Source organism: Catharus ustulatus, chromosome 15 (genome assembly GCF_009819885.2).
Source record: "Catharus ustulatus isolate bCatUst1 chromosome 15, bCatUst1.pri.v2, whole genome shotgun sequence".
Classification (NCBI taxonomy): Eukaryota; Metazoa; Chordata; class Aves; order Passeriformes; family Turdidae; genus Catharus; species Catharus ustulatus.
The window spans coordinates 1,849,037-1,863,367 of record NC_046235.1 but is presented as its reverse complement, the minus strand read 5'-3'; the positions used below and the strand labels follow the sequence as shown (position 1 = coordinate 1,863,367).

Sequence of the window (14,331 nt, the reverse complement as noted above, 5' to 3'; positions counted from 1 at the left end):
AGGATGCTGCTGGTTCCTCTGACAGACAGACCGTGGTCACAGAGCAGTCCCACCCATCTGTGCTGCTCCTGGTGTTTGACTCCTGAATGGTTCTGGTTTTATTTCCATGGAAGTTCTGTGCTGAGGTTCGCTTTGGGGGAGGGGGTGGGATTGCAGACTGCCTCAGTTGCTTGCAGGGCTCTGCTGAGCTGGACTTTGGCTCTGAGCAGGGTGGTGAGTCCTCCACTCTGGTGTTGTTCAAAAACCCTATTACAAGCTCTGCATGATTTGTATTATGCTCTCTGGGTGATGTCTGATGTCCTGACCGAACAAACTGCAGGCTGGAAGGCGTTTGCGCATGGCAGCAGCTTCTGTGCTTCTCCCCCGATGCGAATTGTGCTGCTTAATTTGAAAGCTTTCAATTACAGGAATGCTTCAGTCTTCAGAGGTGAGGGCAGGTAGTGGATCCAGTGGAGGGGGAGCGTGGATCTGGTGGATTTCCAAGGTCATTGGTGCTGCTAATTTGTCCTTCCTGGGAGGCAGTGGGTAGGAGCGACCGGTTCCTCAGAGCAGAAGGAAGTGAGGTGCAGCGGAAACTGTTCATGGTTGTGAGGCTGCGTGTGCTGCCTGCTCAGAGTGGCCAAATCACAGATGGAGGCAGAAACCTCTCAGAATTATTTTATGCTTTTCTTCTTCTTCTTTTTTTTTTTTTCCCCTGCTTGCGTCACTGCTCAGACTCAGCATTTCTGATTTGTGGCAGGTGAGAATGGCTGCAGCAGCTGCGGGAGCAAGTGTTCCTCTGCATCATTGTGTGGGCTGTGCTAAGGCTGGGGACAAGGATGTCCCCTCCACCACAACGTCCTGGCAGGATGTCTCTGGTGGTGAGGGCAATAAATTATTTGAGAGTGGGAGTAGAAGGAGGGCAGCAAGCCTGAGCTCCAGCCATGACTCCCTCCTACTCCCCAGTACTGAACTAGAAAGGTGCTGGCAGTGAGAAAACCGCAGGGCTGGCTCTGGGCACTGGGTTTTCAGTCTTTGTGGTGATAACTGTGTCAAGCCTGCAAAGGCTTTACACCTCCTTGCTCTGCAGGGCACAGCCAGCCCTCACAAGTGGTGCAGTGGGAACGGTGTTGGCCCTGTCTGTAGCAGGTGACACGTCCTGCCATGAAGGATCCTACCCTGCAGGATTTTCAGTGATCCCTGGGTTGTCTGGCTTGGTGCCTTTCCACAGAGTGAGCTCTGACCCTGTGGAATAAGGAACATCTCCATCCTAGACACCCAAAACCCTTCCTGCCTTGTCACGCTGTCCCCATCCCAGGCTCTGACAGACCCAAACAGCAGCAGGATTCCCATGTAAAGCCCTTGCTCCTGCTCCTTGGAGGCTGAGCCATCTCAGGCCACTGAGTGGATTCTCCCAGGCTGTGTGGGCTTTGCAGGGGATTTGTGCTGAGGCACTGCAGCAGCACCAAACCCACTCCCAGGGGTGCAGCACCCTGTAGTGCCAGTGGAAAGCTCTGTCACTCAGCTGTACTGTCCAGGCCTGGCCTAGGATGGGGACAAGGCACATTCCAGAGCCAAGGTTACTGTGACAGTTTCCTGCTGGTGGCACCGTCCGGAGCCCTGGGGGAATGAGTACAAGAAGGAATTTGGTCTCTGTGTCTGAGGAATCCCTTGCCCAGTGTTTTTCTGCATTGTCTCTTTAAGGACGCCTTCTCCCCTCCTCCGGAGCCGGCAGTAGGTGGGACCTGGGCAGTGTTCACACCATTCCTAAGGTTCTTCCCGGTGTCTCTCCCTGACTGGCAGCAGGGTGGTCCCGCCTCACGGCTCTCAGAATAGGCAGCGAGGTGCTGCAGACAGGAGGGAGGACCCTCGACTGCAGCACCTTCGCTATCCCTGTCCTTGCCATAAGGATGCTGTCCCTGTCACCATTCACCGTGCTGGGCATCAGCATCTCTCACCTATCCCCCAGGTCCCTCTGGTGCCCAGGTGGTGGGGACAGGCAGGATCCCAGGCAGGATCCCAGGCTCTGGGTCCCCTGTCTGCCTCACCCCTGCAGCTCCCAGCCCCCAGGGTCTGTGTGCACCCAGGGGAGGGCCAGGGTGGCCTTCAGTGCACCGAGGGGACAGAAAGGGACTTTTTCAACAGCATGTAGTGACGGGAAAAGAGGGAGTGGTTTTAAACTGACAGAAGGTTTAGGTTAGATAACAGATATAAAAATTCTTCCCTGTGAGGGTGGTGAGGCACAGGTTGCCTAGAGAAGCTGTGGCTGCCGCATCCCTGGAAGTGTTCAAGGCTGGGCTGGATTGAGCTCTGAGCAACCTGGTCTAGTGGAAGGGGTCCCTGTCCATGGCAGGAGGTCAGAATGAGGTGATCTATAAGGTGTCTTCTAATCCAGGCCATTCTGTGACTCTGTGACTGCACAAGGCTTCTGCAGGGATGTGAACTGAAGTGAAAGTCTGCAGCTTGCCAGTATCATCTGGGACAGGCAGAGCAGGAAATGATTGTGCTCCCCCCGGGGCGGGTAAGAGCCCTGCTCCTGCCCTCAGGAGCCTGACTGCAAAGCTGGACCTGCCACAGAGTACTGAAGTGTGTGTGTGTGTCTGCCAGGTGGGAGGTTTGGGTTTCCTTCCCTCTGCCATCCTGACCTGGTGGTGTGATCCTGTGGTGATCTAGTGCTCTTATTGTCTGTCTCTGTGTGTTTGCAGTGATTTGGGTACTGTGAAGTCTGACCTCTTTCTCACCCCAGGGTGAGGAAGTGGTTTCCAGTGAGGTGTGCATTGGGAACAATTGTATTTTGGCTTTGAATGGCTCACCTGCTTTTGCTTTTCCACCTTCAGCCTCCCACATCCACGGTGGGCTGGCAGGGGTGGCATTCCTGTGTCAGTGCAAGGTCTCCTGGCCAGTGGTGGTACTGGTGGCAGTGATGCCTCACTCAGAGAGGCAATCATGGGGTGCAGGCAGCAGCCAAAGCAGTAGCTGAGGGGGAGAAGAGGGGTGAGAGAAGAGCCCCTGGCACCTCGGGGCTCTAACAAACACCTTTTCATCGGGCATGAAAAGTCCTTTGGCCTGCGTTCATGACAGCTGCCCTTTGTCTGTGGGCACGATGTGAAGCCACCATTGTGGAGGGGGAGCACACAGGGAGGGCTTGTACCTTGCTTCCAGGCTGCCAGGACGTGCAGTTTCCCTGTGAACGCAAAGCGAGCTGTCGGAGCAAGTGAGTCAGGCTGGCAGAGGGGAGGCCGGGGGTGGCAGCCCCGCTGTTGCCGGCTCAGGCCCCTGCTTCCCGCACCTCCGGAGCCACTGCTGGCCGAGAGGGGATGGAGCTCTCGGCCAATTGGGCGCCGATCTGAAGCGAGGGGGGGAAATCGGCTTCTTCTTTCCCCCCCCCCTCCCACCTCCGCGCTGGGGCTGTGATTCAGTTCCCCTCCCCCAGCCCACCCCCTCTGCTTGGAGGCTGACAGTTGGAGCCGCAGCCTGCCGGAGCCCCGGAGCTGTTTTCTAAGCCGTGGAAGAGAGACCCAGGGATTTATTCGCAGTTCCTCAGTGCCTGCTGTGTCCCGGGCCGGATGCGCACGGACATGGAGAGTGTCAGCCTCCAGCGATCCGCCTGGAAATGGCAAGTACTGAGTTTGTTTTTGCTCTGCGGCTGGGGCTGGGTCTCCGGGCAGATCCACTACTCGGTGGTTGAGGAGTCAGAGTTGGGAACCGTGGTAGGGAACGTGGCCCGGGACCTGGGCTTGAAGGTGGAGGAGCTGCCAGGTCGCAGGCTGCGCCTGGGCTCGGAGGAGAGCTTGCGCTACTTCGCGGTGCGCCTGGACAGCGGCACGCTGGTGGTGAGCCAGCGGCTGGACCGCGAGCGTCTGTGCGGAGCAGCTGCCAGCTGCCTGCTGTCGGTGCAGGTGGTGACAGAGAACCCCCTGCAGCTCTTCCGCCTGGAAGTGGAGATCCTGGATGTGAATGACAACTCCCCGAGCTTCCCCACCGCTCACCGCACCTTGCGCATCGCCGAGTCTGCCACGGTGGCTGCGCGCTTCCCCCTGGAGAGCGCGCAGGACCCCGACGTGGGCAGCAATGCTGTGAGCTCCTACCGGCTGAGCCCCAACTCCCACTTCTCTCTGGACGTCAAGCAGCAGCCGGATGGCAAACTCTTCCCGGAGCTAGTGCTGGAGCGTGCCCTGGACCGGGAAGAGCAGCCAGAAGTGCAGCTGGTGCTGACAGCTGTGGACGGGGGAAGCCCCGCACGCTCGGGCACGGCGCAGATAACGATCCAGGTGCTGGATGTCAATGACAACGCGCCCACCTTTGACCGCACCACATACAAGGTGAAAGTCCCGGAAAACACCCCCGTGGGGGCTGTGCTCCTCCGGGTCAATGCGTCTGACCCCGACGAGGGTCCCAATGGGGAGACACAGTACTCCTTCGGGGTTCACACCTCCGACTCGGTGCGGAGGCTCTTCACCCTGGATCCCCGCTCCGGCGAGGTCCGGGTGAGCGGGGCCCTGGACTTTGAGGAATCGCGTTTCTACGAGATCTACGTGCGAGCCCACGATGGAGGGGTCCCAGAGATGGAGGGCAATTGCGTGCTGCAGGTGCAAGTGGAGGATGCCAATGACAACCCCCCGGAGGTGCTGCTCACCTCCCTGTTGAATCCGGTGCCAGAAGACACCCCACCGGAGACTGTGGTGGGGCTCTTCAATGTACGGGACCGGGACTCAGGGGCCAACGGGGATGTGAGCCTGGAGATCTCCCCCGATGTGCCTTTTGCCATCAGGTCCCTTCAGAACCACTTCTCCCTGGTCACCCAGAAGAGCTTGGACCGAGAGTCTACCTCACAGTACGCAGTGGAGCTGATCGCCCAGGATGGTGGCTCTCCTGCCCTCACCACCACCCTCACGCTGCTCCTCAATATATCTGATGTGAATGACAACCCCCCACGCTTCTCGCAGCCCTCCTACGACGCCTTTCTCCAGGAGAACAACCCGCCTGGCTCCCTGCTGTGCACCGTCTCTGCCTCGGATCCTGACGACGGGGATAATTCCCGGCTTGTTTACTCCATAGAAAGTGGCCAAGTGCAGGATGCCCCCATCTCTTCCTTCGTCCACATCAACCCTGACAATGGTAATCTCTATGCTCAGCGCACCTTCGACTTCGAGCTGCTGCAGGTTCTGCCGGTGTCCGTGGTCGTGAGGGACTCGGGGTCCCCCCCTCTCTATGCCAATGTTACCGTCTACATCTTTGTGCTGGACCAGAATGACCATCCCCCCACCATCCTGCACCCCGCCGGTGACAGCGATGTGCTGGCACCCCAGAGGGTCCCGCTGTCTGCCCCACCGGGCTACCTGGTGGCCAAGGTGACAGCAGTGGATGCAGATGCTGGGCACAACGCCTGGCTCTCGTACCGGCTGTTGCCACAGTCCACTGACCCCTCCTTGTTCCATGTGTCGCTGTACACAGGGGAGGTGAGGACGGCTCGTGCCTTCCAGGACAGCGACATGGCAGTGCAGCAGCTCGTTGTCCTGGTGACGGACAACGGTGACCCCCCGCTCTCTACCACTGCCACCATCACCGTGGCCCTGGAGGAGGCAGCCCTGGAGGAGAGCTTCAAGCCTCAGGATTTCCTGGCTGGTGCCAAGGAGAAGCCGGACCTGACCTTCTACCTGATCATCGCGCTGGCAGCCGTTAGCACGGTGGCACTGGCCACTGTCACCCTCCTGGCCGCCCGGTGCCTCCGGCGCAGGGGCCGCGCCGCCGTCTCACCCTACTGCTGCTGCTGGCTCAGCGAGTCGCCCTCCCGGGACTTCTGCAAACACTCCAGCCCCAAACTGCAGCTCAGCTCCGACGGCACCCTTAAGTACATGGAGGTCACGCTGCGACCCACCGAGTCCCCATCCCAGCGCTACAGCACCTGCTACTCCCCCGGCTCCGTGCGGAGCGACTTCACCTTCCTGCGGCCCTGCCCAACCCCCGCCACGCTGCCCAGGGAGAGCGGGGCTTTCCTGCCCGCCGCCGGCACGCTGCGGGACCGCGGCCAGGTGAGCGGCACAGCCGGGGCGGGGTCCGGCGGCGCGGGCCCCGCGGGGGGCGCGGAGCGGCCGCTCCGGTTCGCGGCGCGCGGCGCCGGTGCGCGGGCCGTGATTGGCGCCGGTGTTGCTGTCCTGGGGAAGGAGCGCGGCGATTGGAGCGGCGCCGCCGCGCCCGCGGCCAATGGCGGCGCGGCTGCGCGGCCGCGCTCCCCCCGCCCCGTCGAGCCGCGTCCGCCCCAAACAATGAATGGGAGCGGCGAGCGCTGAGCGCGGCCCCCGGCGCCGAGGGCATCGCTCCCCGGCCGGCCACCCGGCAAGGATGCCGAGGGTAGGGCAGGCGCGCCGGTCCCTGGGGCTGCCGCGTGTCTTCTCCTTCTGCTTGTTCTTGCACAGCTCATCTGCTCAGATCCGATACAGCATCCCGGAGGAGCTCACACGGGGTGCCTTTGTGGGCAATATCGCCAAGGACCTGGGCACGGATGTTGCTAAACTGGCGGCAGCTAACCTGCAGGTGCTGTCGGATTCGGATTCCCAGTACTTCTCCGTCAATGTGAATACCGGGGTTATTATGGTCAGTGAGAGGATAGACCGGGAGCAGCTCTGCGGGCAGAACCCACGCTGCTTCCTCCACTTGAAACTTGCCATCGAGAACCCAGTGGAGTTTTACCGGATCGAGGTGGAGATCCTGGATATCAATGACAACCCCCCGGAGTTCCCCAGCGATGAGGTTTCCTTGCGCATCTACGAGCTGGCGTCTCTGGGTGCCCGCTTCCCTATCCAGCCAGCCCAGGACCCCGACGTGGGCACCAACACCCTGCAGACCTATCACCTGAGTGCCAATGACAACTTCAACCTCAACGTCAAGGCCCGCACTGATGGTGGGAAGTTCCCTGAGCTGGTGCTGGAGCGGGCTCTGGACCGGGAATTCAGAGCTTTCCACTACTTGGTGCTGACCGCTGAAGATGGGGGCTCTCCCCCACAGTCCAGCAAGATACGCATCACTATCCAGGTCCTGGATGCCAATGACAACCACCCTGTCTTTGACAGACCATCCTATGGAGCACGCTTGGTGGAGAACTCGCCGCTGGGCACCCTCGTGGTGAAGTTAAATGCCACTGATGTGGATGAAGGACCCAATGGAGACATCCGCTACTCCCTCAGCAGCCACAACTCCGCTGCCTTACGCCAGATCTTTGCCATCGATGAGCAAACTGGGGAGATTCGAGTCCAGGGCAACCTGGACTTTGAGGAGGCGACCGTGTATGAGATCGAAGTGGAGGCCAAGGACATGGGGTCGCCCACGATGGAGGAGCACTGCAGCGTGGTGGTGGAAATCACCGACGTCAATGACAACGCCCCCGAGGTCATTCTTACCTCCTTCTCCAGCACCCTGAGTGAGGATGCGCTGCCGGGCACGGTGGTGGCCGTGATACACGTCAGAGACAGGGACTCTGGCGAGCAGGGCAAGGTCCTGTGCCACGTGTCACCAGATCTTCCCTTCCAGCTGCGCAAGGACTACGAACACCAGTACTCGCTGCTCACCAGCACCCGTTTGGACCGGGAGCGTGTTGCCTACTACAATGTCACCGTCTCTGCCTCGGACCTGGGCAATCCCCCACTCTCCCGCCACACCATCTTGCCAATCACCCTGATAGACGTCAATGACAACGCTCCCCAGTTTGAGCAAGCGTCCTATGAAGTGCTGGTGGCAGAAAACAATCCAGTGGGCAGCGTGCTGGTTACGGTCTCTGCTGCCGACCCCGACTCGGAGCAGAATTCCCGCCTGTCCTACTCCATCCTGCGAGCTGGTGGGACAGACCCAGGCCTGGATCCTACTCGCTACCTCTCGATACATCCCACGAATGGGCAGGTCACTGCCAAATTCCCCTTTGACTATGAACAAACCACCTATCTCCAGTTCCACGTGGAGGTCTCTGATGGTGGCTCCCCGGCCCTGAGGAACAGAACACTGGTTCATGTTTTTGTGGTGGACCAGAACGACAACGCCCCACGGGTGCATTTCCCCAGGGCTGGGGAGGACTCTGCTACTCAGTTCCGAATTTCCCCCTCCATCGTCCCTCCTGCCCTCATCACCAAGGTGGTGGCAATAGATGCGGACTCGGGGCGCAATGCCTGGCTGTCCTACCACCTCGTGGAAGCCACAGACCTGGGGCTTTTCAGCGTGGCCCTGCGTTCCGGGGAGGTCCGGATCACGCGGGCTCTGCAGGAGACGGACGCCTCCGAGCACGAACTGCTGGTGGTGGTCCGGGATGCCGGGGAGCCCCCGCTCTCCACAGCGGTCACACTGGTGGTGCTGGTGGAGGAGAAGGGTCCAGAGGCCCTGCAGGGCTCCGAGGCTCGGGCCGCTGATGGTGGGGGCTTGCCCAGTATTACGCTTTATCTGATTGTATCCCTAGTGCTCATCTCCGCCGTCTCGCTGGTGGGACTGGCAGCGCTGGGCATTCGGTGCCTCCGGCGGGGCTCAGCACCTGCCAACCAGGGCTGCTGCGTGGAGAGCGTGAACACGCTGCAGCCTCCTCCCAGCCACATCTTTGGGCACTTGCACTATGAGCCTAAGAAGGGGGACACTGTGATGGGCGTGCAGGTGACAGCAACGGCACCCCCCGCCCCTCGTTACCGCTCCTGCTTTTCGCCTGTCTCGGATATCAGCGAGTTCATGTTTGTGAAACCCTCCGCGGATCCCACCCTGTGCAGCGAGGTGAGCTCGGGAGTGCGGTCTGCAGCCTGATCGCAACGCCGGTGCTCGCGGGGCTCGGCACCGAACCGACCGGCTTTGGGGAGGGGGTGTCCGCCCGGTAGGTGCCCGGTGCCAGCAGCCGGGCGGGGCGGAGCGGGGTTCCCGCTGCCGGGAGTCCCCGGCGCCCTCCCGGCGCTGCGGGGGCGGAGTGGCGGCAGCGGGGGAAGGGGGGGAGCTACGCCGTGCGTATTTTGGGGAAGGCGGTGAGATGGAGAAGGGGAGGAGGAGGGAGAGAAAAAGGAGGAGGAGGAGGAGGAGGGGGCTGTGGAGAGACGTAAAACTGTCACTCGGTCCATCCCCTCCGCTCGCCGACTTTGTGTGTCTTTGCGTATCGAGAAGCGGTTCAGCCGGCCGGGCTGCGCTCGCCCCCTCCCCCGCCTCTTCCATCCCTCCCTGTCCGGCTCCGGCGGCTCCGGCGGCGGCTTCCTCCCTGCACAACCCGCTCGGACCCCCCCGGTTCCCGCAGGGGTTCCGGCTGCCGGGGCCGGCTGCGGGGGCGGGGAGGAGGGGAGGGGGAGGCAGCGCGGAGCCGCCGCCGCTCCTCTCCGCGCTGCTCCGTCCGCACACCCGGCACGGGATGCTGGCGGGACAGAGTTTGCCATGGCAGCTCCCGCTGCTGCTCGTAGCTCTCTCCTGCCTGCCGGCTCCCAGCTGCGCCCAGCTCCACTACTCCGTGCCCGAGGATCGCGAGCCGGGCTTCTCTGTGGGCGACCTGGCCAAGGACTTAGGGGTGGAGGTGCGGAGCCTGGCCGCCCGCAACCTGCGCCTGGTGAGCGAGGGTGGGCAGCGGCACTTCCAGGTGGACCTGGCGGCAGGTGTGCTGCTGCTGGACAGCAGGCTGGACCGGGAGGCACTGTGTGGGCAGAGCCCCACGTGCTCTCTGCACCTCCAGCTCGTCATGGAGAATCCCCTCCAGCTTCACCGTGTTGAGGTGGACGTCCTCGACGTGAACGACAACGCGCCCCAGTTCCCCAAGCCAGAGGTGGTGCTGGAGATCACTGAGGTTGCCAACCCTGGGACTCGGCTGCCCTTGGAGGTAGCAGAAGACCCGGACATGGGCTCCAACTCCATCTCCACCTACGAGCTCAGCCCCAGCAAGCATTTTGCCCTGAGCATCAACGTGAGAGGAGATGGTGTTAAAATGCCTGAGATCGTACTTGAAAAAGCCCTGGATAGAGAGAAAGTGCCTGTTCATCATCTGACACTGACAGCCCTGGATGGAGGGAATCCTGTGAAGTCTGGCACTGCTAGGGTTACCATCCATGTCTTGGATGCAAATGACAACCCTCCTGTGTGTGACCCACCCATATCCAAGGTACTTCTGGAGGAGAATGTGCCAGTGGGCACTCTGGTCACCAAGCTGAATGTCACCGACCTGGATGAAGGTCCCAACGGGGACGTGGAATATTCTTTCAAAACCAGCAATAATGCACCAGGTAAATTCACCAAACTGTTCTCCTTAGATGCCCGTACAGGGGAGATCAGAACCAAAGCCCCTCTGGATTATGAGGAATCCAGTGCTTATGAGATTGCAGTTCGAGCCAGGGACAAGGGGTCCCCAGCCATGGAAGGCCACTGTCACCTGCGAGTGGAATTAATTGATATCAATGATAACAGCCCAGAGATCCTGCTGACCTCTGTCTCCAGCCCAGTGCAGGAGGATGCAGCCCCGGGCACGGTGATCGCCCTCATCGGTGTGAAGGACAGCGATTCCGGTGACAACGGGCAGGTCCGTCTGCAGATAGCCAAAGAGCTCCCGTTCAAACTGGTGTCGTCCTTTAAAGAGCATTTCTCACTGGTCACCAGCGCTCCCCTGGACCGGGAGAAAGCCAGTGGCTACAACATCACAGTGAGGGCTGTGGATTCGGGGTCCCCCCAGAGGGCCACACAAAAAACCTTTTATCTCCGCATCGCTGACGTGAATGATAACGCGCCGAATTTCTCCAGCCCTTTTGATACAGCTCATGTGCAGGAAAACTCCCTCCCTGGAACTTCTGTCTTTTCAGTGTCAGCATCAGACCCCGATGAGGGCAGCAATGCCAAGCTGTCTTACTCCATCCTGGACAATGGGATGCAGGATGTACCCATCTCAACCTACTTCCGAATAGACCAGGACAACGGCACCATCTACACCGTGCGAGCTCTGGATTACGAGCAGGACAAGGTGTTCCAGGTGCCTGTGGAGGTGAAGGATGCTGGATCTCCTGCTCTGAGCAGCACTGCTGTGGTCCATGTGTTTGTCCTGGATGAGAATGACAATGCTCCCAACATTGTCTACCCGTCTGTCCCCAAGGGCTCTGCCTTCCACCAAGCCATCCCAGCCTTGGCAGAGCCTGGCTATCTGGTAACTAAAATTGTAGCAGTTGATGCTGACAGTGGCCACAATGCCTGGCTGTCCTACCAGCTGCAGGAGTCTGCTGAGGCTTTGCCTTTCCAAGTGGAACGCCGCTCTGGAGAGATAAGGCTTGCACAGGCTCTCAGGGAGTCAGAAGATTCCCACAGGCTGGTGGTGGAAGTGAGGGACAATGGCACGCCGTCCCTCTCAGCCTCTGTGGTAATAGTCATTTCTCCGGAGGAAAACAGCGTGCAGGACTTCTCCAAGTCCTTGGACCTCCCCCAGTCTTCTCCTGAGGAAACCAACCTAACTCTTTACCTCATCATCTCCTTGGTGTCCATCTCCCTGGTGTCCTGTGTGATGTTCGGGCTGGCGGCTGCCCGGTGTCTCAAGGCTGGCAGTGCCAGCTGGACCTTGGCGGGTTGCTGCCGAGGGAATGGCCGCAAGCCCGCCTCCCATTTCCGAGGGCAGATGAAGCCAGATGGCTTCATCAAGTACCTGGACGTGGGAGGAGCAGGCTTGACCTCCCAGGCACAGAATTACACCTCTTGTTTCTCACCCATGTCTGAACAGAGCGATTTCCTCTTTGTAAAGCCCTTCAGCCATTCCAGCACTGCAGAGACCATGGCTGCCTATGAGCAGGTGACCAGCACCTTAGCGAGTCCCTGTGATGGGGTAAGAGTTTCTTACTGTCCTCTCTGCTGAGTGCAACAGTTTGTGATATCCAGGCCAGCTGGCTCCTCTCCGTCTGTCCTTCCTCCTAGGATGGTGGCCTCAGGGAACTCGTGTCACTGTCATCTCCTGGGAGGTGGCAGGTGAAAGTTTTGGCTCGGCTTAGTGGAGGTGGGGGAAGGGACTGGCCGGAGCTATGGAATCAAAGACTCTGTGTTTGTAGCAGTGGAGAGCTTTCCCTTCTCCCCGCTCGTACTTGCTTCTGTTTAAAGTGATTCTTCAGGTTTTTTGGGGGTTTAAGTTCTTGGTTCTGTTTAACTCCTTTTTCCTACATGGTACACGAAGAGGTTATCTGGAAGGAAAGTCTGCATGTGTCTCTTTTGCTCAGTTTTGGAGGTGCTTTGTAGAAATGTCTCATTTCTCAAAGCCCAAGTGTTATTAATTACTGACTGTGCCTTGGCAAGGGATCATTTTCAGCTTGATCATGTTGAGTGAGGAGCTGAATTCCATATTCAGCACTAAAATACTGAAATGTCAGGAGTGACATTATTCACAAGGATCCTGGTGACCTTATGTGCCCTTGGGCTTGCAGAAGCTCAGGAGCAGCAAGCTTTGAAAACTTGAGCTGTTTGTACTCAGATGCCTAAATATAGATGTAGGTGACTGTGTTTAGCTGGAGCTTTTATAACTTTGGGATATAAAAAGTAAAGCAATTTTGTGTCACAAATGCGTGCCCTAAATTTGAAAAATGGTAATTACAACAGGAATTCAAAAAATGGAAGGGCTATTCAAAATGTTGGGAAGGGTTTATCTAGTGCAGCATTGTGTGTCAGCGTGTGGAAAAATGCATATCTGAAATCTGGAGGGCAAGTCTTGAAACAGCTTCATTTGCATGCAGCATGGGGACCAGTGGGGCATCTATTTTAGGGGAGTAATTTATTCTAATATCTTCTTTCATGAGCATCATCAAAGCTGCAGAGAAATTAGTGAGAGCACATCGACTAAATAAAAATCTAGGTCAGCTCTACTCGTCTTCACTTTTCCTTAGTAATTGCATGTACAAGCAGAATAATCCTATAAAACTGATGTTCCACTATGAGCTGCTCCTTCCTAAAATAGCTGAGGGAAGTGTTGTCCTTTCCAGGTACTTTGTCACCGCTCTGGAGTTAATTAAGATGATCATGATTTTTCGGAAGTGTGTGTGTTTTCCTGACAGAAACAGTTGTGCTCTTTTAGTGCTTTCCACAAAGGCATGATTCAAACAGGAATATCCAAGCTTGCTCCATGTCCTTCCTTCCTTACAAAATGTGCATTGTCTGCTTGTAAAACAACACGGGGGCTTATTAATGAGCTTCCAAAGAGTGCTGCTGTGGCTGAAGGTTATTGTGTCTCCAAAACAAATGATGCTTTTTCCTCTTGCTGTCGGAAGTTTATTCTTTTCTCTGTGGACAGAAAAAATATTGTAGTGCTCCAAGGCCACAGCAGCTACGAAAAGTCATTCAGCTACAAAGCATGAGAGAACAAGATCTCAGGCAGGCCTTTTTAAGGACAGAAGGAGGAGAGATTAGGAAGATCTGTTACCATTTTACCTTGGAGTGTTAAAAGCATCTTCCTCAGTATCAATTAACTCTGCCACCCCCTCACACCCCCCTTCCTCCTCCAAGCTCATTACTGTGGTACCACTGCTCCTGCTGAATTTGTGCCCTTATCAGTTTATTTCATGCTTCATTTCTTTCACAGCCTGGTTTCCTGAGCTGCTTTTGGAAGATTATTCTCTGAACAGTTTTTGTCATGCTTTTTGGTATTCATGCTGCTTCAGAAATGCTCAAGAAAAAGGGGGAGGGGGGAGCTTTCTCTTTGTTCTAATTGATTTGCTTCACTTGGACAGAACATGCTGATATTCCAGACTGAAATAATCCAGGATCATTTTCAAAGGCAAGAATGGAGGTATTAAAACTCTCCTTTTTCTTTGCAGCAAGCTCAACCTAACACAGATTGGCGCTTCTCTCAGACCCAGAGACCTGGAACAAGTGGGTAAGTGGCTCTTTCTTCATTTATTTGTGGGATGAAGCTTTCTTTTCTTGGTGTGCCACTTTCAGTGCTGGAAAGTCCAAGAGTGGCAGCTCTGGCAGTGTCCTTGTCATTGATGGAGTCAGAAATGGAGTCAGAAATAGAGTCAGAAATAGGGCTGCTCCTGTGTCAGCTGTGTTTGGTGGGGGTGGGACAGCTGCTGTTGGCTGTGGTGTGTCTGGGTTTGGTGTCTGCACCTCAGGAACTGAGGAAAGAACTCCAGGTGAAGTCAGGAGATGGTTGAAGGATTGGGCACTGGGTTTCATAGAGAAAAGCCTCTTTGCTAAAGCAGATTCTGAGTATATAAATTCCTTCCTGAGTCAAAAATCTTAATTCCTCTTCTTTCATGGAGGCCACTGGAAATCAATCCCTTTTTACCAGTCATGGCACCTTGAGCTCTGTGCTGCTGAGGTGACACAGACCCACAGGATGGGTCAGGGAACCTCAGAGCTTCCCCTGGTGCCCCCTCCCTGCTCAGCAGGGTCATCCCAGAG

The 14,331-nt window shown here is 57.4% G+C and overlaps 1 protein-coding gene across 1 annotated transcript in view; it reads left to right on the top strand.

Annotated features, from left to right (window-relative positions):
- LOC117003493 overlaps positions 1-14,331 on the top strand; it is a 143,898-nt gene that overhangs the window by 110,030 nt on the left and 19,537 nt on the right. The window contains 1 exon segment of the mRNA XM_033073463.2: positions 13,743-13,801. Within this exon segment, the coding sequence (XP_032929354.2) occupies positions 13,743-13,801 (59 nt within the window).